Source organism: Embiotoca jacksoni, unplaced genomic scaffold (assembly GCF_022577435.1).
Source record: "Embiotoca jacksoni isolate LCO1_2020_lvr unplaced genomic scaffold, fEmbJac1.0.p SCAF_1, whole genome shotgun sequence".
Classification (NCBI taxonomy): domain Eukaryota; kingdom Metazoa; phylum Chordata; class Actinopteri; family Embiotocidae; genus Embiotoca; species Embiotoca jacksoni.
In genome coordinates this window covers 3,449,465-3,472,351 of record NW_027185229.1, presented here as the reverse complement: position 1 = coordinate 3,472,351, position 22,887 = coordinate 3,449,465, and the positions used below count along the sequence as shown (strand labels likewise).

The window sequence follows — 22,887 nt, the reverse complement described above, 5'->3', positions numbered from 1 at the left end:
CTGTTATCGTAGCGGATGAAGACGAGGAGGAGGAAACGACACTCGATGACGTGACGGATGACGTGAATGAGGAGGTTATCAGAGCCGAGGGAGACCTCTACTGCTCTGCTGAGGTAAAAGATGAAAGTGCAACTGAGGGAAACGAAGAAGAGGAGGAGGAGGAGGAGGAAGATGGAAACTGACACCGTCTGAGGTCTCAGATGTGGTTGAAGGTTGGTACAATATATTAAACATCTAACAACAGCTGACTGGCTATTGTCCCTGATCATAAATGAAAGTCGATGGCATTTTGTAGTGGATATTTTCACAGAGGCTAATTTCAGTGTAATTTTAGAGTTTTTATTTTTAATGGCCGAGTAGTGAAAACAAATACACGTGACGTAATCACTGTTCTTATAGAAATGTAGGAATTTTGACATCTGACAAAATATCTCAAACAGCTCTATTTATTTTACAAAACTATTCTTGTAAAGCAGGTTTGGTTTAATTGGTGCTGATTGCTATGTATATAGAAGATTTTATTTAGCTGTGAGATAATGGAAGTAGATTAAACTGTAGAATGTGTTATTTGGTGTGATGATATTTCTGGCAAAAAAAATAAGCCATTGGTGTGTATAGTATGTCAATAAATAAAATCGGGAGTGCTTTCACAAAAATATTTCATAGTGTCTTTTTAAAGTCATCCTTTCTCAGTGACAGTTTTTTCATCTGCTGTTTTCAAGGTCATGAATTTTTTATTTCTACAAGTGTTTAAAAAAAAAAAATAGAAATGTAAAAAAATTGGATCGTTCACGACAACTGGAGAAACTCACCTGCAGATGAAGATATGTCATGAAAGTGAGAGCTCTGGAACAGCTATTAAATGGACGTAGTGGTCACCTAATATTATATTAATATAAGGCCATGAATAAGCTGAATATTTTCTTTGTGATAATATTTTTTTGTTAAATATTCTATTTCTCTAATGGTCTTCCTGTAAAAAAAAAAAAATTACTCTAAATATGTCCCAATAAAAAAAAGAGCTTCTCTCATCTCATCAAACATCTATTAACACAAGAAATTAATTGGTGGAAATATGTGTATTTACATGTAAAAAAAAATGCTAATAATTAATTACCTGCCTTTCAAGATTTTTATTGCTTGATGAGTGCTTTTTTACAATAATTAATTTACTGACAACAACAGGCAACACTATTAAAACTAATTCCACAGTAAAATATCAAAAGTCAATTGCTGGTTCTGATTATCTGTCACCTTGTTAGATATTTATGTGCAAACATCAAAATATTTAGGTATAAAATATCATGATTTAAGTGATTAATGACTAAAGTTTGATAACTTTTCCGTTTCAAAATTACAGCCTTACGTCGTGTCAATGTTGTACAAATATATTTCCACTGATCGAAGACAAAACAGATTCAGAAATCTTACAAAATGTATATATATATGTATATGTATATATATATATATATATATACACATATATATATATATATATATATATAAAATCTCAGGAGGACGTTCACAACAGTCACATTTTCACATAAATGACCCCAAAAATACTTCCTGGCTTTTTTCTACATCGGCAGCAACACTTCATGTCGACTGTGAGTGGAACAGCAGAGCTCACTTTTCTCACATGTACGACTAAACTTTACTCTGGATGCTCAGAATCAAGTGAAAGTTTCACCTGCAGGAATATTAGTGCGATTAAGGATTCTGCCTGCGCATGAAGGTAAAACTGACCAAACTATTTAACACTTTCAGGAATACTTATTTCTGTTTTAAATCAGGAGAGCAGCAGGTCGCAGCTTTTTTGTTTTTCAGAGCAGATTCCGGCAGTTTTCATGTGTCAAACACTGAAACAAAAATGAAATACCTGGGAGTGTTTTAAAGTCACTTTAGCTACCAAGTTTCAATTCAAAGTTCCCAATGAAGCACCGAGTGAATTTTGAGTATTCAGAAACTTAAAAGTAAATTAAAAGGCTCCATCAGCCCACGTCAGCAGCGATGGTTGTAACTTTACATCGGACTCTTTTTGGACTCGGATATGAATTTTAGTTCCATGATGAATTCCAAAACAAATGAAGACGTTTCCATTATTGATCAAACAAAGTGACCAACAGTTTGTATGTTGTAATTTGTCAGTAACAGGATGCAGCGCTGAGAGGACTCCACTGATGATGGAGGATTGAATCGTGTTTAACTACCTAAAAAAAACACATTTGTTTGTCAACAAAGACAGAGAAACTAGTTCCTATACACACACATATATATATATACATATATATATATATATATATATATATATATGATTTGACATGAAACACTTATAAATTGCGGCTTTTCACTTTTTAGATTTATTTAAAAGAATAAAAAAAGGGAACATCAGTTATTCCTGTGATTTTGGAAAGCTCAATAGAAGCTGTTGAGCTTTAAGAGTTTAATTGTGAATGATTTAAGGACCACTTGACCAACTTCAACCTGACCTGACAGTGAATCCTTTACGGGGTGGTCTGACTTAGTATTGACAAGTGTAATAACTTATAAAATATAAACAAGTGTACAAATGATGACACGAGATCAGGCTAAAATAAATTGGCAAAGTGGTCCTTACATCGTCCATGCTCAGAGGAAAGAAGACTTCTCATTACAAGGCGGATTTCCATAAGGACTTGTGTGTATCTTTTACCACTCTCCGGACACAAACAGGTCCGGTCTCCGGGTCCGGCTGAGGCGACGCGATATCAAAGTTCATCGCGGGGCATTTCTAGAGCGTGGTCGCAGAGGTCTGCAGAGGACAAGGAGACGGTGAACGACGTGGAGTCGCTGCAGCAGGACAACAGAAATGTTCAAGATAAAAACCTACCTGTCCGTTTGCTGCAGAGTTTGTCTTTGACATTATCCGTTTCATGAGCGAAGAATTCAATGACTTCATCTTCATGCTGTTCAACTATTGTTTCACACTGGAGAAATAAGACAAACAGTTCTCAGTATGAGTGACAGTTCATCGGCCTCACCAGTGACACTAAAAGTTTGTTACTCTGAATTGCGCAGGACGGCTGCACACAAAACCACCGTACTCACTGCAAACTTCAAGCTGGCTGTCACTCGTGAATCCAGCGTGGCCTCCGAGAGGTCCATGGCCTCGCCGCTCCGAGACTTGATCCTGATGTAAGACTTCCTGTTTGTGGAGGCGTCCGTGTGCTCGCCGTAGTCCTCCATCCGCTCACACACACTCTCCATCAGGTCCAGGAGGTTTCCCTCCGAGCGCGCCAGAGGAACCTGGTGGCACCACAGGCCAAATTAAAGAAGATCAATCAATCAATGAGGCTTTATTTGTATGGCACTTTTCATACATATGTCCTGTATTACAAAGTGCTCTACAATACAAAACAAAATATATAATAAATAATTACATCATAAAGAACAGAATCAGTAAGAACCGGGGCAGAGGAACTCAGGGAAAGCTCATGAGGAAACACCAGAGGTAGAATTCAAACTTAACCAAAACACTCAAATAAAGTATACGGTCATGCTAAGTAATAAAACCATCAAATATGTCAAAATAAATGATCAAATAACTCAAAAGAATTTACATAAATGTGAAATTAAATATCTAAATAGAGTAAACAACTACATATATAAAGAAAATCCAATTAAAATGAAATAAAAAAACTAAATCAGATAGACCAAGAAGTAAAATCAGGTAATATGTATAAATAGATAATTGAATAAACAGAATAAAGAAAATTCAGGGAAAGAAAAACCCTTCAAACACTACGATGCTTTCTTCGGCCCTCTAGAGACATGGAGTATAAACATTAAACGATGCCTCGCTGCAGGTTTTTGTTTCTCTCCACTGAAACTAAACACCAACACTGAAAATCATCCTCAGTTTAAATGATCCCTCACTGCTGTCACGTTTTACAACCATCTGATTAAATTCCCTTCATGCCTCGTTGAACTAAATCAGTCCAGCACACATGTTTACATCCTGATTTGAAGCAGTCAGAGCTGCCGTGATGCAGCCTGCAGCCTGCAGAGGGCGCTGGACCCCGGGACGACGTGGCTGACTCCCACCTCTCTGATGGACTGGCTGCCGTCCGGATTGATCCTGAACGATCCGGTCTGGATCATTTTCTTTGGGTCCACCTGGGAGATGGCCCACTCCATCTCATCCACCAGAGCCCTGCAGGCTGGGAGGGCAGCGGAGGACACACGGACACGGGGACACGGACACACACACACACACACACACACACACACACACACACACACACGTTAGGACTGCGCTGTGTTTGCCGTGCACACTGTGAAGAGGACAACGCTGTCTCTTACCTCCGCATCGGATGTCCTGTCCCTGTCTGGCCGCTTGGCTGCAGCTCAGGAGGAAACACACAACCCCCCACGATGCGAGCAGGAGAGCACCTTCCCTCATTTTGCGTCTGGACAAAACACAGGCTCGGGAATAAGTGAGCAGGTCCCCTCTCGGCCTCCGTTAGCGTCAATAATCTCTCCATCCGGTAACCGAGACAAAAACCGCAGTTCAAATAACTTTTCATTCATCTTACCTGAACATAGCAGCAGTGTTTCGTGGACCACCGTCACCGCTTTTTCACGCTGTTTCATCACACTCGGTGAAATGTGGTGACGTAGCAACGGACGCGCCGGACGGGATGTTGAGCGCGAGGCAGGTCGAACAGCGCCCCCGCGTGGCCGGGAGGGGTCACGCGGCTCCGCAGTTAACGAGGCAACCAGAGGACGGAAGCGTTGCTCAAAATAGTCCAACGCAACAGGGACGTTGACGTATTTTTTTTTTTTTTTCATTTAAATTTGTTTGCGTGGTAATAAAAAAAAACAATTTTAAACGCATTTGTGTGTCTTCTTTACACAGACTTTAGCCTAAAAGTTAGCCTCGCTAACCCCAGGGTAACTTAGCGCTAGCACACGTCTCCATGGTAACACTCGGTGACACCAGCTGACCAATAATACAGGAAAAAGGTCACGCATATATTAAATGAGGAGGGATAGAGAGGGATGAGAAATAGTTTTTCTCAAATATATTTATGAAAAATACTCCAGGCATGAATTTAATTTCTTATTCACTAAAAGAAGACTAAATAAAAATGCCGATTTTAAGCATTTTTTAGGTTTTTATTTAACAACAACAATATTCAAATATAAAACACCAATGGCAGATCATTCAGAACAGTAGACCTGAGGACGAAGAAGCAGAAAACCAGCCTTCCTTAAGGTCTGAATACCGTATCATACTGAAAGATTTCAATAATTTAGAAATAACTTACAATACAGTACAGCAAAAGTTTTCTGTCCGGACATGAAACCAGGTTTCCCAAAATCATGATAATGTTCTTTACAATAAGATTTGACACATAATGCAGCAATTAATACAAATATGGTACATGTGCAGCCATTTCCATGGTTCTAACTTATAGTTTAACTACATAAATATGGAGATATGTCAAGTGAATTTTGCATAAGAGACCTGCACCCAAAATCAGCTACCTGCTTTGAATCCATTTTCTTATATGATCCCATCAATGGTCCTCCAAAGTAATAATAATTCTAATAATAAAGTAATCAAAAAGCTTAAAGTGTCAATTTTTATGCTTTTAGTTACCCCTTGGCCCATTTCTTTTGTAAGTGCTGGTTCATACATTAAACAGAGTATAGTTTGCTAGAGATCCTATGAATGAGGCACATTGGTGAACACAGGAGGCACCGTGGTCGTCTGCACATGAATTATAACACAGTACGAGTGAGGTTTGATATTTGGTCAAGGGAAAGGTTTGGTTTACGAAACAGTCCAAACCAGCGGCGCACAGTCAAACCTCTCAAGCATTTCATGAGGGGTTTTTGTAGTTGTTTGATGTTATTATTTATTACAATGTCCTGTCTTTTTGTCACGTCTTCTCTGTACTGTATCTTCTGGAGAAAACTGTTTTTGTAAGGCACCAGAATATAAACAAGTATCAAAGTGCCACAATAAGATACATTTTCTCATATTTAGCCCTCGGTTGTAATGTTAACACTCATCCTTGACATTTTAAACAGTCAAACTTGTTCAAGTTTTTGTACAATTACAAACTCTCTCGGCACCAGATTCCAGTAACAAAAATATATTTTCCAGGACACGTTTCATGCTGTTACCCACGATGCATCTCACCTCACCAGTTCACCTCAGCTGCCACTGTTTTTCTCTCCATCCATTTCAGAATTTAAATGTCGTATTTCTCTGTAACAAAATGCACTTCTGCTCACATTTGGCTTAATCCAAAAATAAAGGCTATATGCCTATCTCCCCAAAAGGCCAAAGCTAAACAAAATAATAAACTACATAGATATAGCATTTATAAAAAAAAAACTATAAACTACACATAAATAAACAAATCTTTAAACAAACTGATCTAAAGTTAACTGAAAAGGAAAATAAAAAGGAAAAAGGACATAAATAAAAATAGAACATACTAAATTGTTATATTGTAATATATATATATTCAGTGAGAGCATCAGCTTCAGCATAGATCCATTTTCTACTGAATTCAATAAAATGGAAATGTAAACATAAACTGAAAAATGTGCACATAAATTATCATATAGCTCAAACTAAGTATTTTTTGGACTCCCTGAATCCCTGGCGTTAGCTAAATGAATGTAATTAGTTTTGATTTCCACACAAAGGTGTACATCTCCAAAAGCAAATGTAGAACTCGTGTTTTTTTTTTTTTAAAGAGAGTGACATAAAACTGCCATTCTTTAAAAAGGGTTAAGTACAAATCAATATATAAATTATGATAATTTAGTAGGCTGACGTTAATATCAAAATGAACATCTTTATTTTAGTTTTAAATAGAATAATGGAAACATAATGTAGCAGCGTTGGTGTTTAAATTAATCAAAGTGTTCACATCTGATTTGTTTTTTTACCATCTACTAATATTATTTCTTTTCTTTCTTTTTTTTTAAAAAAAGTTTAAAATGGCAAAATACATGAATAATAAAAACTAGGCGCCCTTTCACCTAGTGGCTATAAAAGAGGTACAAATTAGTGCACCAATGTTTGAATTTACAACTCTGGAACAATTTTTTTTTTTGGTATTGTCAGTTTATGTTTTTGCAGTTTGTGACTGGAAACTACAACTATCTTTTCTTAGATCATATAGTTTTTACTGTGTCACAGTCACAGTTCAGACATGTCTCCTTTTCAGAGCCCAGATATTTATCCAGCTTTTAAATATCATTCCTCTGCAGCATGTTTCTATCCAAGGCTGCTGAGACATTTGAAAACATCTATCAGTGATACAAACATCATCTACTTGTGTGCTATAAGGACACTTTAAAACACGTTAGGCACCGAGAGGTGACGACGAACACGTACTGGCCGAGCTTCAGTGGTCCCACGCTTCAGTCAGGTCAGCTGACCGGGGGGGGGGGGGTGTCTACTGTCCCCTCACTGTGTCCTTCTATCTCTCAACCAGGTCATCAGTGTCCATATCGTTCAGTAAGTACATGTCCGTGTGACGTGACGGTCCTATGTGCAACTGAAAGAGAGAGAAGACATTTCATTATTAGTGAGAAACGTCCACAGCCGGTTAAACTCATCACATAAACAGTTGAGCATGATTTCACCAGCCAAGAGGACAACTTCAATTTTAAAAACAACCATTTGTGTGTTCGCAGAAAATTCAAGGTCTAAACTACACACACACACACACACAACGACTTGCTAAGTACACAGATTGAGCTCATTGTGACGGCGTCTGTGTTACTGCAGCTCATTTTCTGTCACATTACATATTTCGTTATTGGAATATTAAGAGAAAATCTCAGGAATTGGCAGATAGCAAGATGATAAGCAAAATTAAATATTTACTTCAAAACATCAAGATCAACACCCTGTTTTCATTTGATTATTTTATAATTACAGATTAATTAACGGTGCTCACCTTGGGTCAAAGTGTTATTTTCCAAACTCAACTTTCCTCATTTAATCCTGGAAAGTCCTGAAAAAAAGCCTTTCTATTGTCTAATGTACTACGAGGGAAGTTAATGTGACTTTATGTTACATGTTGTCAACAAAAACTGGAATAATTTGTGTTTAAACAATGTTTTAACAATCCTTTTTCCATATAATTTTTCCATTTTGCAACTTTCAAATTTTAGGTTTTCTCTTAATTTAGATTTTTGTTCTATATATAAACCTTCAGTGCAGAATTTTTGTCTCTGATTCTGCTGTAGCTTCTCGTTGTGGCTGTAAAACTGATCAATTGTGGTAATAAAAGGAATCAAAACCCCTGTGAAATGACTCATTTCACTATCTTATGAAATACAATCAGTCTGATAACATTTGGAAAGTCTATGTTAGCCACATGATTGAATTATTTTATTTATTGTCTTTTAAGTTTGAACCAGAAGTCTCTGGTGAGAATGCTCAGTACGCATTCAGTGGGAACGTCTCACCAGACATCAGATGGTAAAAACGCCAGAGAGATTTATCTGGCACTTATTGGCTTAAACCACATTTAGTAAACTTGTTTAGAGAGGGTGTTCATGTACATGTAAGAGTCCCACTCGAAAGGTTTAAACTAAATTAGCAGTTAAAAACACAAAGATCACGAGTCCTTCTGGAGACATTCGGACAGAAGACGCCAACAAAATGTCCATGTATCCATAACTTGCATTTATTTTGGACACATGGTGTGCTTCATCCAGCAGCAAAGAACAGACATTTTTTTCAATCAATCCCAAAGAGCAGAAGTGAGTGCAGACATTACTACATTGACGTTCCCTCTGTCACAAATGTGCGCTTGTCATATCGAGGTATTCGTAATCACACCGTATGAGCCTGAATTTTTTTTTTCATCACCTCTATGAAAACTTATGAGAACTCTGAACCAGAGTGCTGAAATTGTACCGGATCCACCGTACCAAAAAGAACATTTAAAATTAGAACAACTTCTGACAGAAACTGAGACCTGAAACTGTGTTTGTTGTATGAATGCTGCGCTACAGTTCATTTCCAGTGTATTAAACAGTCATTATGTACATCCAACTTAGGCAATATTGAGTCAGGTGCTTTAGTAGATCTCTGTTTAGTAAAGTATGCACAGTTTAACTTTAAAATTCAGTGTTTTTGTGTTTGCTGCTTTCTGCTCTGTCAGAGTATAGTGTTGGGAATCAACTTCCTGAAACACTGAAGATATTTTAAAAAGACATGACGTCCTTCAATAGTAAAACTGATTTGGGAAGTAAGTATTGTTTCCACTTCCCACAATAGCTTTGCTGCCTTACCGGGTTAAAAGTAAAATGGTTTATTTCCACATCAGGCTACTGTTCAGATTATTTTATATTCAGTCAGATTTAGAGACTGATAAAGACTGACAGTGTGAAAGCTGAGTGGATAATACAGACACAACAGAAAGCTAAAGAGGAAAGGATGGCACTTAATGATATAATATAATGCTAAAAAAAAAACTTTCTTCCTAAATAGCATTGATTTGTTTTGGTTTTTCTTGGTTAGGTTTTTTTTTTTTTTTTTTTTTTATAAAAACAGCTCATGTAATCATAGTTTAGCTAAAGGATTTTAAAAATATATATATAAAAAAAGTAACTAAATAAAAACTAGCAAATGGAAAATTAGCAATGCTAGAAAAACAAACATTTTCCTTCCCAACGTTTTCTCCCTGCCATCAACTGACGACTTTAAACTGTTCACAGGCAAAATAAACCTTCACAGTATAACATTAGGAGGGGTTCAGGTCACTGTGCAGAGTGCAGGACTCTGGAGCTTCATTACATATAAATGCATCTCTATTTGAATACTTGATGACTGTATTTTATTCTAAGCTCTGGAACGACAACATGTGCAGGTCACAGTTGGGACGGAGTCGTATGCTGTACAGCCTGTAAAAGCCTTCAGACACAGACGTGTGATTATGGGTTTTAGAAATAAACTGGACTCCCTCTGTAATTGTTTTGACTTCTTCATGGCATTCACAATAATCCTCACTATCATATTTTTATTCAAACACAAAAGCAAATCTTTCACATCTCTCTGCATAGCAGTTTTAAATATCTTCCTGTGAATTTGTCAGAAATATCAACCACATTGTAATAGAACAAATATAATCACAATACGTTTCCAACATCGCTATCATGTGTCTGTCAACATCGTATATCCTAAAGCTCTGCAAAAACATGTGTGATAAAGACGTTAAGTCTGGTTAAAAAAATAAATAAAATAAAATAAAAGTATTTTACAAATAACCACTTTCCACCACAGCTCTGACGGCTGAGAAGGATTAAAGCAACTCCTGCACACTGCTAAAAACGATTAAATTGCATTTATCTGATGAGCTCACTTCAACTGGAGTCTCTGGCGTCCTGATCACTGAGGCACTAAAATAAGTTTTGAGAACGAAGCTGCAATCCTTTTAAAAGCGGAGCAGTTTGCTTCATTAATTATCTGAACTCTTCATGAGTCGGCTCCACACCAGGTCAATAAACAACAAGGTGACTTTCGGACAGTAATGCTCCTCCATTCAAGACAATTTTTGCAAAATGTGACCTAACAATCCGAAGCTTAGATTTAAAATCCTTTTCTCTCAGACTTGGCTGCATTAACCAGACGTTCATGCAGGACTCCAACACAGTGACACACTAAAGTATATGCATCATGCATGCATGATGCTGAAAAGTGTTGTTCAGACATGTTGGACTCATAACTTAAAAAAACAAAAAACAACAACCTGTAGGCAAAACGTTTGTTCACACAATCAGGGCTGGATATTATTTGAAGCTTTTTAGTAGACGTAATAACAATTATATTATCTTAGAAATATTCTTAAATTATTAGAAATGTTTAGACTGGAGGACACTGAGGTAGAGCGAGTGGAAATCATCGTACAGGAAGACGGGCTTCACATCTGTAGGCTGAAGGACATTAGAACAGACTGGGATGTGCTGAAGTAAATAATACTGCTAATACTGGTAAAAAAAAATATCTAATGAAACACGAGAATGAATGTGGAAAATAAAAACCTTAGGAAAGGGTTGGTCAGCTGTTATTCAACAGAAATGCAACTACTTTCATACAATATCTGTTATCTGTGGTCAATGAAAAAAAACCTGATTGTTTAAAATGATCTTATTGTTATTCTCTAATTCTTAAAGATGAACCAATCATGAATAGAACCGTAATTGATTGTAGGTGTATTTCATGTTTCACGTGTGGCCAAAACTGAAGCTTACATAATCAAACTAACATAGCATGTCTCTCTAAAATCATTTGCTTTACTTGTTCATTTTTTAACGTTAATCGATACCCTCCTAACGTTTTCGCTCTTCTGGTGTATTTCAGGTGTATTTGGGGTCTCGTACTTTCATGAGAAGCAGAGCGTGTGAAAACACCTGTTCATAAAGTCGCAGAGAAAACGCAAGCTGAACTGATCTTTCCGACATCGAAATCTAACATGGAAAATAGTAGCTCCAGACCCAGATTAAATAATAAAAATACTTCCATGTCGTGAAACCCACTCATGTCAGAGAACGTCACTTTGAATATGGTTATTGCTTTTGAGAATTGAAACAATTATTATTATTATTATTTATTTATTTTTAAACGATGTTTAGTTTTTCTTATGAATCGGCTCAAGAATGAAATACTGCCATCTAATGTGCTGTGCTGGTGTCGTAGGAAGATGTTTGGGAGCCTACAAAGCTTCAAATGTTGATATCCAGCCCTACAAAAAAATAAACATGTGTCTTTAGCAGAAAATGTACTTTCAAGATCCTACATGATCTTAAGAAGTCCTGGTTGTGGACAGGTCTGTCCCAGAGGAAAGAGAAATGCTGGTGGTTACTGTCGTGTTCAGCTCTAGGAGTCGTACTCAGACGGCTCCTCTATGAACACAGCAGGTGGATTGCTTACCCTGCTGCCAAAGTCCAGGCAGGAAACTCCCAGGGCAACCAGACAGTGCCATGCCTGCAGACAACGAGGAGAGAGCAGCAAGTTCAGACACAGGGAGGTCTGGGAGCACTTCAGCATGTCGTATTAAAGATTCTGATTATTGGAAAATTAATATTCAAGATAAATACATACAGTCCCTCCAGGAAACTGTGATCTTGCACAATAATTACTGCAATAATGAACACAATTTCAAGCGATCTCCACAATATGTGAGGGAGCTTCTAATTTTACAAAAGAGTTTTACGAAAAAAGGTCATTAACAGATGCTCTGCTGAATGTATTGTGGCATAAAGTATTACTTATTACTCTTTATCAGGTAGTGTTTAAAATAAATTATAAGTTTACGTAAATAAAACCCGCTGTAAATTACATCTCAATTTTGCAGCAATCTGAACTCACCAGGTATCCTACGAAGCACAGGTAGGCTATGGTGAGGAAAGCAACTAAAACGTAGAGCGGCACGCTGTTCAGCGACGTCACGTAAACAACCACGAAGTACATGTTGATCGCACAAACAACCAGGATGATGATGCCTCCCAAAATCTTCCACACCCTGGAAAAAAACACAAAAAACAGACACTTTATTAGACTGCTGGGAAACTGATTATTTTTTAACAGTCTCCTGATAAAACGTCTCGTTTCTGCAGATTTACCAGAAACTATCCAGAGCCACAGTGTTATTGCATCAGAATCCTATTACAGTCACACTATTGAGTAAATTCCTGGTTTGCACAACTCCGTTCTGAGCCGTCTGAAAACAAACAACAACACGCGGACAGCTTCAAACCGAGTGATCTGTCAACATGTGAATAAAGTAAACTGATAATCTCGAGCAAACGAGCTCTGTTTCATCAGACGACAGATTCTCCAGCTCGCTGTCCGACATGACGCCATCATGCCTCTCCCTTCTCCTTTGAACACTGGAGTGACATCAAACTACATCCTGTAAATGCAGCCTGGAGTCTGGATTCTGTCTCGCTTGCTTTTATTTTTGGTGAAGAACAAACGATTGGCCAACAAAGGACTTCCATAATTTTGAAAAGCCTGAAGTTTTGAGGACCGTGCTGCTAATTCTTTGGATCATGTGTGTTGTTTGTTTATGAGTGTATGAGGCATGAAGCTCTCGCTGCTGGAGGTGATCATCCAGTAAATTAACAGTACAATACATAGTTTGTACTCTCAAAGTGTGATGAACGGAGGTTTTAGAAATTATACAGACGATATAAACTATTTAACATGAATGTATTTTACTCACAATCCGTTGGCAAAGTCGTTCATTATGGACTTCAGACTGGTGAAGGTCAGAATTGGGATCAAAGCAAATGGAAGCTGTTGATGATGAGAAGAGAAATTACAGTGAATATTGGCCAAAGTTATGTACAACACAACAGGACCATGTATGTTTTGTAAAAGGGCTTTAATGGAGAGGGCTTTCTCCATAACTCTGTCTGACCTGCATGCTTTGAAGCACGTTGAGGAAGTCATTCATCCCCGTCAGATGCTGAACATCCTGGAAGATGGCTACCAGCAGCGTCGGCGTGATGGCGATGGAGCGCGTCAGCAGCACCCGCGCAAAACGAGACCAGCTCAGGTTCAGGAAACCCTGAACATTTCAAAAAATGTATGAAACCACAGTGAAGCTCCACTTGTACCTCGAACGTATTATCAGCAAGTTTTTCTCACCTCCATTACAAACTGCCCAGAGTAAGTGCCAGTCATGGTGGAGCTCTGTCCAGCTGCCAGAATGCCGATAGCCCAGATGTAGAGAGCTGCAGGGCCAAAGAAACATCCCAGGACCACTCCCTGAACACACCCACCCACAGAGACGGCATTATCTCATTATTCAAAACAAGTACATTTGTTTGTGAGCTCCTTGAAGGACCCTTACACCACTAATCTGTGTGATTAAACCTCCTCTCTGAACTGAGGGCATGTACAAACTGTCATAGCAGGCAACACGCACACATACAACTAATAACATCAATAATGACTGCATTCCCTTTAGGGGCTCCACCATCAGTGACCTCATCTTTGAGATGCAGGTAAACAGAAACACGACTTGATAAGATCATCATTTATGTTGTTAGCAGAGCCTGTGATTTTTCAGCTTGCAAGAGTCTAAATGTTTGCCACAATAATTGGTTTCTGCAGTTTGTGTTCAGAAAAACAACATAAAAAAAAAGATGATGAAATCGGGGGTTAAATTGGAATTTTTTTTTTGAGGAGGAGGACTTTTGTCCATTGAGGTTGAGACTGGTAAAACTGCAGACAGTAGAAACAGAGACTCTTTCTTCAGTAGAAAGTAGTTCCAGAAATAGAAGACGTATTATGTTGTTATCCTCCCGGTATCCTGTTTAGCCAGTTCGTATCTTAAGAAAAACATCCGTGTTCTTTCTTTACAGGAAATTATGCAACTTGTATGTCACTCTCAGCACAACTGCAGCTTCATCATGCCACTAAATGAGCCTCCCAAATCTGTTAAATCACCAACCTCTGTTTTATCGGTCTTTATCTGTCTCTCTTTACCTTTTTACAGCTGTGAGCACTTGCTCCACTTCCTCTGTGCCTCGCTTGCATTTGTACATCAACAGCACAATCTACAGTGTTAGCTTTTATTAAAGTGCACAGATTTCATTTTCATGAGAAAGAATTGAGCACTCAGGATGTGTCGTTGTCGTCATGCTGACCACACGTACCCCTTTGTAAATGTCCACCTCCAGTGTGCTGTTGTTGGGAGGGAAGAGGCCTTTGTGAGGGATGCTGGTTCCGTTGCACATGTCATTCTGATGGCAGGAAAAACAACAACAACAATTAGCAACAGCTTAAAATGACACATTCAGCAGTGATTGCTGCAGTCTTCATGTTGTATACTCACCACTTCCTGATTGGTTTTATTGTAGAAGGCCTGAGCGAAGACTGCGACCACAAAGACGTTGATGAGGAAGGAGATGAAGAGGGCAACAGATGACTCGATAAAGAAGTACTTATTGGCCTCTTTTACGTCCTTCTTGTTTTTGCGATCAATTTCCCGAGACTGACGGAACAGGGAAAAACAATCAAATCTCATAATTTACTAATAAGGATGATATGACGAGAAATTTTTCAAAAACAACATTCATGCAGAGAATACACGCTACAGTATATGTTTCTAACCTTGACCAGCGCTGAGTGCAGGTAGATGTTGTGGGGCATGATGACGGCACCTACGATCCCCACTGCCTGCTCCAGCTGCAACGGCCCGCAGCCCGAACAGTACGGTACAAACATCCCCTTCAGCAGCTCGCCTTGGTCTGGCTTCACCAGCACATACTGACAGCAGGAGACACACAGGGAGACATGTTAAACACCCATGAAACACAAACACTTGAATTATATTGGAAGTCGGAGGGAGGCCTACCTCGTAACCAAAACTAATAGCCATGACAGTGATCAGAAAGCCAAAGAAAGCTTCAAGTTTCCTCAGGCCTGCAGAGATATTAAAAATGCGTAAACACAGGGATGCAACACTATATCAATAATACTCAGTGGTTGTATGTCTGTAAATTAGACCTTCATACCATATTTGTCTAAAAACAGGAACACAAATGTGTCTGTGATGGTGATGAGAACTCCTGCCCACAGCGGGATCCTGGAGGACAGAGAAGGAATAGGATTGTTTTGGTTTTTTTGGTCAATAATTTATTTTTGTAAATCTGTAAAAATGTGTACATTTTCCATTAACAATCATGAAAACACGTTACCTGCCCACAGAGAGAAGGTTGAGAGCGATGGCGCAGCCGATGACCTCCTGCATGTCGGAGCCGATGATGGCCAGCTCGACCATCACCCACAGGATGAACCGAGGAACCTGAAAAAACAAACAACTGAAGATGTAAAGAAAACGAAGCAGAGCAGAACATTTGAATCCTGCCTTCTTTACGTTCTCAAAATCTATTCCACAAATATTTAAGAACACGTAATAAAAGACACAGCTACAGTCATTTTACAGGCACAGCTCCAAAGAGGAAGTTTAGATGAGTAGTGAGCACTCACGGTGGGATACTGGCGGTTGCAGACCTCAGCCAGGTGCATCCCTGTGACGACCCCGAGGCGTGCAGCCAACCTCTGCAGCAGCAGCCCGATGATGGTGGCTCCAAGGAGCACCCATAGGAGCTGAGGAGGAAAGACTCAATCAGCGCTACATCCTGTGACAGTTCAATTTGAGCAGACTGCCAAATTAAAACGACAACTTCCAATGTGAATTTGTTCGTTTGGACGTTGAGATGCAATAAAAATAACATTCAAAAGTGGTATTACAATAAAAAAAAAAATTTAAAAAACAAACAGCTAAGTACAAAATACGACCACGCATGTATATGCCTTGAAAAAAGAAGAATTAAACACTTTAAGGAGAAGCAGCAAAAAAGATACAGTATGTATCTGGGCCTTCCTCAAATATGGAGTGAAAAGCTTCAGTAGACAACAGTCGTCCATAACTCAGCAAAGTAAACAGCCGGTTTTGTTTTGATCACCTTAAAGCCAGCTTTAGCTCCAGACTGCAGGTCAGACTCGATGTTCCCTGGATCCAAATAAGCAATGCTCATTAAAAAGCCCGGTCCAGTGAAGGCCCAGAGTTTACGGAAACTAAACACCTGAGGGGAAAGCAGCAGCATTTCATTCCTAGTACTCGGACTTAACTTAAAATGCTACGTATTTAATTGTGCAATTTCATCTAGGTCAAAATCCATTTGGTGTTTTTTTCTGATTAGATGACATGAAGCGGTGGCTGTGAGGCGGTACCTGGTTGGGACTCTCTGGAATGGGCACCTTCTCCTCAAAGTAAGTGGAAAAGGGTTCGTCCTGGGCCACCGGGGAGGCCGGAGGAGAGATGGAGCTGTACTGGTTGGTCTGGACTCCATTCTCCTGAGGCGAGTCCTCTAACAAAACCCAGGAGGAACAACACAGGCACTCTGGTTAGTGTTGACCGAGGAGAAAGAGGAAGTTATCCATGGCTAGAGCTGCAGTATATCTTTCCATGAGTTGTAAACCAAAGTGATTCGGGTGCCATTAGAGAAAATTACTTTTTTTAAACCCAGAGCTTTGTTTTTAAAATGTTGACCTCATTCGCTTAATGGCTGAGATTTAGGGATGTGGAATAATCACAGCTACAGAGTCCTGTTGGCCACGCAACACAAACTAAATTACCTTTTGAATTATGGCACCTGCTTTACATGCATGAAAGTTTAATGAGCAAAGGGGAAGAAGCTGGATGCAGAGTGCGCTGCTCCGAGAAACTCTTTGATTTCATGTGATTAATAAGAAAAGATTTTTGGACATCAGCAACAATTCTCCAACAACATTCATGTCACTTTGATGCTTTTCAGCAAATCCTAAACCAAACTCTCCACTTCAGCTCAAAGAAAACAAATTAGGTCAAAGTTGAGATTGACGCCGTTTCCATAATGATTAAGGCGGGAGATGTGCCAATGTGATTAAGGGATTTTTGTTTTGTTTTGTTTTGCAACTCTGGTCTTAAAATTATACGACTGCAACTTAAAATTTCCTCCACTCACATTTAGCTAAGCTGAATTTTAATAAATCACGTTTTAAAAACAGACCAGGAATCGTTAAGGTTTGACTCGAGACACGACAGATGAATGAATCTTTACAGCTTTCTTCGATTAAACAGTCAGTGTGGACTCAGGAAAGGAGCTTTATTACAGGAACTGTACTCACTTTGGAAGATTAGATACATAAACTTCAGTGCTGAAAACAATTCAACGACTATCATAAACCTAGAAGTGATTTAGTTTAAGACATTAAATTATATGTTTTGTACTCTGCCAGCAATAAGCTGTAATTACCTCTGCATTATTCACTTGAACCCAGCGACTCCACAAACATGTTACACAATAAAGGAAAAGGACTACATGACTTCTTCAATATATAATTATTGTTTAACATGGCCTTAGAAAAGGCCTGTAAATGCAGCGTTTTACTCACGGAGTTTGGACGTTTCTTTCCTTCCTCCCTTCATCTCCAACTCACTCCCGGTCCTAAAGTCCACTATTACCTAACAGTGTCTCAGCTTTTATATGACCCTGCCTTCATCATCTGTTTTTTTCTTTTACATTCGATGTCTCAGCGACACTCTGACATCGTGTTTCTAAAAATGACCAGTGAAGGGAGAGAAGGAAAGATGACGCGCAGTGCAAACATGTGTGAGCGGGATCAATAAGATCCCGCCCTTTATTCACACACAACAAAACCAGCACTCACAGTTGCAAAATGGCAACTGAATAACTCAATCCTAATTATTTATTATTAATTAATTATTAAACCAGCTCCAGGATAAGAAATAGAGAAATAACAATGTGGATAAGACGTATTGTGTGGGACTTTTCGAAGTATAAAATTTAAAGTAGCATAATGTTTTACGCAGCACCATGAGCACACAGACTGTGTTTGCAGCCTTGGTTTAAAGCCCAGAGTGTTTAATGTTGGACAACATGGTGAGTTGTGACTGTAACGTATCTGTTATCTTAAGCAGTTACCTTCCATGAGGTCTCCGTCTTGCTCGGCCTTCATCAGGGCAGGCTGAGGGATCCCTGGGAACTTGAGGGATAAATATCAGCCGCCCTGCAAAAAAAGACAGTTACATAATCTCAGTTAAAATAAAAATGTTTTCTTTAATTTAAAAGTGAAACCAATTATTGTGCTACCCGAGTGACGCCTTTGCCTGTAAACGAATAATTATCAAGGTTGTTTTTTTGGTTTTTTTTTTAAGTGAAGGGAAGTAAATCCAACATGAAACATGACTGCAGTATTCGTTCTCCTTGTATTGCAAAAATATAAAAATTCACAAGTCATAAAGAAGTCAAGGGCCACAATATTCATGAGAACCTTCCGTACGAAACCTCGATTTGACCACCAACGCAGGAGTTTCACTTCCACTACCAGCCTCAACCCTCTCGTCGAAACGAGCGCACACTCATTAACTGAAACTACCACTTCCTTCACTTCTGACCAAAAATATGAAACACAAAACATCAGCCCACAGGGACTGTGGCTGTATTTGATAAAAGTGTGTTCTCTGATAAAGAGAGTGTAGGTCATATGACCGTGAGATCACATGAGGTAAAAGAAGACCAGCCGATGGAGCAGCTTTTCCAACGGTCACAGTTTCCAGCAGAGTCCCACTTCCTCCGCATGAACATGCGCTCGAAGCAACGTGCCACATCAAAGTGACACGGTCTTTGGCACGTCAGAGGTAATAATTAATTTAACACCATTAGAAGTGGGTAATAATATCATAGCTACCAGCAGAATGTGGCTTGTTTCTTGTAAAACCTAAAATGTCCCAAAAATAAAACGTGAAAACGAATCAACCTTTTCCACTTTCTTTGGAAAAAGACAGTTTTTTTCTAATAAGACTGTCAGAATAAGGTCATTTGAGCTTCTCTGCTGTGGGTCAGTACATTGTTCGACACTGTGTTTTTTTTTTCTTCCTTTAAAGACTGAAACTGAGCTTCTTGACTTTCCCTCTGCTCTCCCTCTGCATTGTTATCTTAGTAATCCTGCCTGTGATCGTATTCCTGGGAAAAGGCAACATTCACTGAAGGGAAACGGTCACATTCAAAGACACAAAAATGAGCAATGCTCTCAAAAAGACGTCTCTGCTCCTCCTTGTAGGATTAGTAGAGAAGCATTTCGGTTTCAGAGGGACAAGTTGCACAGCCAGCTAAATATCAATCCGATATATTTTTGCATCCTTGTTGAATTAAATGAGTAAAAATTGAGGTTGGAGTAAAATCTAAATGTTTTTGCAGCCTTAAAAGTAAATTTTAATGAAGTGTGCAGCCTTGTGAAATTGTCTTAAGGCCAGGCGCTGACCTATTTGTCATGTGCTCTCATGGTGTCACAGTCAGCAGGCACAGTTACCAAACAAACCACAGAGATCATGAAAAGGATGTCTGAAATGATATATGCCTCAACCCAATGTGGATTTACTGTGTGAAGTTATTATAGCTAAAATAAATACATGATAATCAATTAATAATAAACCCGTTGTGATCCTAATCCAGTGCAAATTATCCCGTCGTTTTAATACCATGTGGAGGAAACATGGTTCAGGTGCAACAGTTTCTGCATAAGTTATCGTTTCCAAAAACTCAATCAAGTCCCAACAACTCTCCCGTATCTCCAGCCAACGACCACCCAGCATGCTCTCTCTCACACACACACACACACACACACACACACACACACACACACACACACACACACACACACACACACACACACACACACACACACACCACCGTGAACCGAACAGTTGTCTGACTTTTAAACTTGCCCTTCAAATATGAAAGAGGCTTTCTCAAGTCTGCCTCATTAAGTTCCCTCTAAATCCTGTGTGACACGTTGCTTTTACACCTCAACATATTTTAGAAGCACTTTGGCATCACGGTATGTGTTGTCCTGGATTACAGTCGTGGATTGTGTAACCTCCATGAACAACTAAACGTATGTGGTAATAAAAAGAAAAAGGCGGACTCCGACAAAGCTTTCAGGTAAAGACTTATTAAGTCATATTAAAACCACATGAAATCCTAAACTAAAGTAGTGCCTGTATGACATGCGTCTGCACACCATATCCTCGTGTCATCATCTACTAAAATCATATTGACTTTTCCAAATGTTATAAAGTTGGATTTACCCAGCTTGTAGATGGAAATCTATCGAAGTGGTTGTTCTACTAACATCACACAGTCACCCATTCATTTAACTTCCCCTGAAGCCGCAATGAAAAATAATGAAACCTAATCTGCACAAAACAGCTTCTACTATCACTAAATCTATGAAAACTCCCAAACTGACAAATGATTTCTAAGGTTACACGCCTCGAATCGTGTCCCTTTCAGACTTTTATACCCCGAGGAGAAAAGAAATCTCAACACTGTAAAACAACAAAAGTAAATCCACAGAAGAAAACAGTTTCTAAATGTTAAATCCGACATGAAAAACTAATATTTGTTCCTAATAAGTATGAAGCTCTGGTCGACGACCTGCACTGACCATTTCTTATTATAAATCTGAAAAGAATTAGCAGAACAAATCATTCTTACTATTTTCCAATGACAACTCAGCAGGACCATCAAATCAAATAAGACCTTTCACATCCAACACAACTGGGTTCAACACGGTGGAACAGGCAGCTGCCAAGAATCAGGCTGTCACATAAACTGGTCGATGAAGAACATGCACATGACTCATTTACCATCGACCCTTTAATGCCGTTCCAAAGTTACATGTCGTATAACTTAGCATTGTGCAGCTTGAGCGGTTTCAAAAGGTTCAACCACAAACAGAATAAGCCAAAATCAGGGTGGAAATAAAGCACAAATTAACTTCAGTATGTGTTTTGGTTGCATAAATGACATGGCCACAGCACCAACATTTCTTTTGTAAATGTAAATGATGGAGGAGAACATGTCAGTAGCATAATTATCATGCCAGCTTTGAATGGCCATAAAGAATATCACAAGTTCACACTTTTCATGTTCACCTGACTCACAGCTTCAGTCATCACTGTCAAACCCCGTTTAAATTAAGGTTTTCTAGTTAGTTAGTTTCAGCTAATTAGTTTCTGGTAAAGAAACTGAAAAAAAGATTGAGCAAACAATGCATCTTAACAAGTTATATTAAGCTTTGCTACAAACATTGCTGTGAAAACTGATCACATTTACTCGGCTGGGTGAAGTCATTAGAAAACACCGACATAGTGGTTCCCTGTGCATGCAGACATCACATCATCATGCTTATGTTGAAATACCATATCCTGGCGCCCTGTAGTGAAAACACTTCACCATTAACATCATAAACTCCACTGAGAAATGAACACAAGAGGACATTATGTTCATTTAGTCTCTGCGGCTGTAAATGATTCACTCCAGCACAGTGTCTCCTGTCTTATAAGTGAAGTCAGGGAAGCTCTGAACTCCAGCAGCAGCTCTGTAAAGGACAACATGTTGCTCTGAATACTGACAACGACTTTCTACGAGTGTTTCTGGAGCTTTGACCCTTTAGGTTGATTTTCCTTTTCCAAGACCTTTTGCAACATCGACGCACTCGTAATGGAAGAACTTGTGGCGCCAAAGTTTGCCAACAAGTTTTTTGTTTTGTTTTAAGTTAACAGGTGAGTTATGTCTTATAGTCACGCACACTCTTGAATAGTTTGAGCAACCGTATGACAGTGGAGGAAGTAATAATCGGTATTAATGGGCCAACTCCATAAAGCGTCACTTGATGACGTCATCAACCCACGATGCCGCTTTGATACTTCAATCGACGTGTTTTCCTGATCTCAACCTCAGGGATCACGGAGGGTAACGTCCTGTTAAAGGCTTTTAAATCAGCTGTAACTGATATAAAGCTGAAATAGTGTCAGTGAACTTTAAAGAGTGAGAAGTCAAACGAGAAAACTCCGTTTGACCTCCCGTCCTGTTGACTGATTGGGAACCTACCGACAGTTTAACCTCTCAGATGTCCACATGAGAGCAGCTGTGAGCCTCGTAAACCCTCCCGACTGACCCGACGATACAAGACAACACGTGAACTGGTCCGGTGCGAGCAGGCTAACAAGTTTCCATGATGTATTAGCTGTCTGCTAACGTTACCCACACCAAAGTAATAAAAAAATTTAAAAAAACTCTTACCTGTGTGCACTTCGTGGGAGGGTGATAAAAAAAATAAAAGATTGCGTTTTGATATTTACGGCTGTTTTTAAACTGGCACCATGAGTTTAAAATGTTAAGCTAGCGAAACACGTTATCGGGCTAAAATCGGGTAAAGTCTCTTTCCATGTCAAGTGTAGGTTCACGAAACACTGCGCATGCGCAACAATCCTACACGGT

At 39.0% G+C, this 22,887-nt stretch overlaps 2 protein-coding genes across 3 annotated transcripts; both read right to left on the bottom strand.

Moving 5' to 3' along the window:
• Positions 1–1,372: 1,372 nt before the first annotated feature.
• cnpy2 (canopy FGF signaling regulator 2) lies at positions 1,373–4,664 on the bottom strand. Its single transcript, XM_069156316.1, has 6 exons — positions 4,575–4,664; positions 4,342–4,448; positions 4,084–4,199; positions 3,088–3,285; positions 2,870–2,966; positions 1,373–2,791 (listed from the first exon to the last, which is right to left on the bottom strand). Exons 1-6 carry the CDS (start codon positions 4,580–4,582, stop codon positions 2,748–2,750), a joined length of 570 nt encoding a protein of 189 aa, XP_069012417.1. The 5' UTR covers positions 4,583–4,664; the 3' UTR covers positions 1,373–2,747.
• A 482-nt stretch (positions 4,665–5,146) lies between these two features.
• slc11a2 (solute carrier family 11 member 2) lies at positions 5,147–22,845 on the bottom strand. Of its 2 annotated transcripts, XM_069156307.1 has the most exons (17): positions 22,690–22,845; positions 18,526–18,610; positions 16,772–16,908; positions 16,504–16,623; positions 16,025–16,144; positions 15,733–15,839; positions 15,550–15,620; positions 15,390–15,457; positions 15,146–15,301; positions 14,868–15,026; positions 14,689–14,775; positions 13,676–13,795; positions 13,446–13,595; positions 13,248–13,321; positions 12,392–12,545; positions 11,954–12,007; positions 5,147–7,565 (listed from the first exon to the last, which is right to left on the bottom strand). In XM_069156307.1, exons 2-17 carry the CDS (start codon positions 18,557–18,559, stop codon positions 7,488–7,490), a joined length of 1,689 nt encoding a protein of 562 aa, XP_069012408.1. In that variant the 5' UTR covers positions 18,560–18,610; positions 22,690–22,845; the 3' UTR covers positions 5,147–7,487. The 2 variants fall into 2 exon arrangements, with proteins under 2 accessions (XP_069012408.1, XP_069012409.1); XM_069156308.1 differs by lacking the exons at positions 18,526–18,610; positions 22,690–22,845 and adding an exon at positions 17,975–18,077.
• Between the last annotated feature and the right edge of the window lie 42 nt (positions 22,846–22,887).

Excerpts from the sequence above, each read along its gene's own strand:
- cnpy2 (XM_069156316.1), bottom strand. Across the intron at positions 3,286-4,083 it reads GCAGCCAGTCCATCAGAGAG|GTTCCTCTGGCGCGCTCGGA; the intron begins GTGGGAGTCAGC and ends TGGTGCCACCAG. Across the intron at positions 2,792-2,869 it reads ACTCTGCAGCAAACGGACAG|ACCTCTGCGACCACGCTCTA; the intron begins GTAGGTTTTTAT and ends TGTCCTCTGCAG.
- slc11a2 (XM_069156307.1), bottom strand. The coding sequence starts at position 18,559 with ATGAAGGCCGAGCAAGACGGAGACCTCATGGAAG. Across the intron at positions 13,596-13,675 it reads CTGGGCAGTTTGTAATGGAG|GGTTTCCTGAACCTGAGCTG; the intron begins GTGAGAAAAACT and ends TGAAATGTTCAG. Across the intron at positions 12,008-12,391 it reads TGTGCTTCGTAGGATACCTG|GCATGGCACTGTCTGGTTGC; the intron begins GTGAGTTCAGAT and ends CGTTGTCTGCAG.